Here is a 2663-nt window from a genome sequence, read left to right on the forward strand (position 1 = left end):
CGGTTAGTCTGATGCAAGATGTAGAGTAGCAGCGGAAATGCTCTGGAAGGTTTTTTTCCATAAATTATTGATATATTGTTATGTGACGCAATACTTTATGTAATGCAGAGTTCAAGCAGGACTCACTCTTACCGCTTGCGTTCCCCCTCTTGACCAAGGATCACACCTCAGAATGCCGCCACGACGCCGACCAACCAATTGCAGGTCGGATTTTTTTCTAATTTTTCTTTTAAAAAATCATGCAAAAAAAAGGCCCCTCATTCGCCCTTGAAGCTGGATAGCTGTTGGAACTGTTCCGCGCCGGCGCGGAACAGTTTTGACAGCTATCCAGCTTCAAGGGCGAGTGAGGGGCCTTTTTTTTGGCATGATTTTTTAAATAAAAATTTACTATAACTACGAAAATTCCATTGTATCTATTTTGGCTAGGTTATTCAAATATTGTCCAAAATTTGTCATGTAATTGGTCACACATATTTCGATAAATTTGAAGGGCATTTTGAAAAAAATGACCTAATTTTTGGGGTGCTTTGCAAGATTTTGAAATTAGAGGGATATTTGATAAATTTTCTTGTTTTTTAAGTAAAGCAAAAGTTCTCGACTATGTTTTTTTATGATTATACATTCTCTTTGGTTGTCAAATATTGATATCTATTCTAGTGTCGACAATTGATGTAAATGTCATGATTTTGCCAAAAAGCAGATTGTTATGAGCAATTGTTAATCAAATCCAGTTTATACTAGGAAGTTGACATTCTTAAATTTGGTTATTTAATCTTGTTTGAAAGCTTTGAATTGATTTAAGGTGTGCCTTATTGGGTGACATTGTGGATTTAATAGGAAAATGGTCCTACTTGGTTATACCTCAAACAAATAATAGTTCATTATGATTGTTTAGGTAAAAGTTATTTTGAAAGGGTTATTAATTATTTTATGTGAAAATATGTTTGTAGTCCTCCAATTGAGAGAAGTTCTTGTCGAAAAGGAAAAGGACCTATGGATATTGATCCAATTTGCAGTGATCAAGTGAGCTCTGTGGCAATCACAGAGGACTTTGATGACAATGATAATATTGGTTATGAGAGCGAAAGTACTGACATTGGCTTAGGGTCAATGAATGAAGTTGATGCTCAAATAGCTAGACAAGAGGCAGCTTTGGAATTGGTTCAATTTCATATTGCACCTGAGGTTGCATCATCTGCTGATTTTGAAGATGATAGTCATTTGCATATGGATAGAGGAGAGGAAATTCTCAAAACCACAAGGGTTTTTAGTTGTTTTGAGTGTCCACTAGTGCCTTTGTGTAGACTCATTCCATATGCTCGCGTCCGTGGCCTTAGATCGGACGTTTTTGGATTAAAAGCTGCATTTTCCAGAGAGGGTTACATAAAGGAAAAAGGTGCCTTTATTGTTTCACTGCAAACATGTCAAAAGGAACAAACATTGTTGACAGGTAATCATTACTATTTTGGAGTGATTTTGTGAATTGGTTTTTTTTGTTTTTCTTTTAATTGTTTGACATTTTCTGGAGTCTTGTTTCTTTTTTAAATAGCCGATATTGTTGACACTTGGGACCCTATTTGGAAAGACATAAACAAAGATTATGAAGAGGATTTAGCTTTGCAGCCTCAACTAGAGTCACTGCGTGGTAGAATGTTCTATGTGTGGGAAGGAAATCACAGGACAGTAGCATGGCAAGCAGCAATTAGAGAAATGTTTTCCAATAGCAGAGAGAAGCATTGTAGGGTCTTGTGTACGATCATCGACCCTACAAAGGTTTTCGAAATAGCATTATTGACGAGCTTGCAACGCATGAATGTGTGAGTGCAACTATATTCTTGTTTGTAGATAAACTTCATATGTTTGAAGGTTAATCAACTTACTAATATTTTAATCAGTATGAACACCCATGCTCTAGTGTCATCTCATCTACGAGATGATTTGGTAAATTGTTCAAACATTTGCTCTGCGGATCATGAGGATTACCTTCGTGCATTGCCGGAGAATGACCAAAAATTGATTGACAATATGCGGAAGAGAACCACAAAGAGAGAGGAGCCATGGCATCCTCTAACACGAAGATATCTAGCTAGACTTCTTTTTTATGTAAGTGTGCTTGACATTGTATCTCTCTTTTGTTATCTTTAATGGAAGCCTTTTGTTTTGAAAAGAATTGGTTTATTTTGAAGGTTCAAATGTCGAAAGAACTACACGCTAAGTTAGAAAGCAAGAAACCATTGCTTTCTAGCGAGGACTTGAAAAAGAAGACGTTAAGATCATGCATGATCTTTATTATAAGTTTTCGGATCGTGTAGGAAAGGTATATAACCATTTCTTAGTGTTTTCTATGCTTCCATAGAAAATAAAATCTTATGGGTGTCATTAAGAGAGGCAAGCAAGATCACCGTGCAGCTTATTGCATGGTCAAAGGAGACCACAAGTTTCGAGGGTGAGCTTCTGGATGCAAATAGTTTATCAAGAAATTGTTGAAGTTGAGTTATTTGTTTGATTTTTTTTGCATGCTTTGGGTGAAAGGTGGCTAAAACGAGAGGGAGCTTTGCAGAGGATCTTAGATAAATCTAAGAAGCTTCTTGTAGACTATGTGGATGTGCCGGGAGGGATTGATATTCCTCCCTCGTGCACCATGGATATGTACTACACCGAGA

General features: G+C 36.8%; 1 protein-coding gene across 1 annotated transcript; it reads left to right on the forward strand.

Annotated features, from left to right (window-relative positions):
- Positions 1-993: 993 nt before the first annotated feature.
- Positions 994-1482, forward strand: LOC147422259 (uncharacterized). Its single transcript, XM_086503575.1, has one exon. The coding sequence runs from the start codon at positions 994-996 to the stop codon at positions 1480-1482; it is 489 nt and encodes a 162-aa protein (XP_086359701.1).
- The last annotated feature ends 1181 nt before the right edge of the window (positions 1483-2663 follow it).

Source organism: Adiantum capillus-veneris, chromosome 27 (assembly GCF_014529385.1).
Source record: "Adiantum capillus-veneris isolate H3 chromosome 27, ASM1452938v2, whole genome shotgun sequence".
Lineage (NCBI taxonomy): Eukaryota > Viridiplantae > Streptophyta > Polypodiopsida > Polypodiales > Pteridaceae > Adiantum > Adiantum capillus-veneris.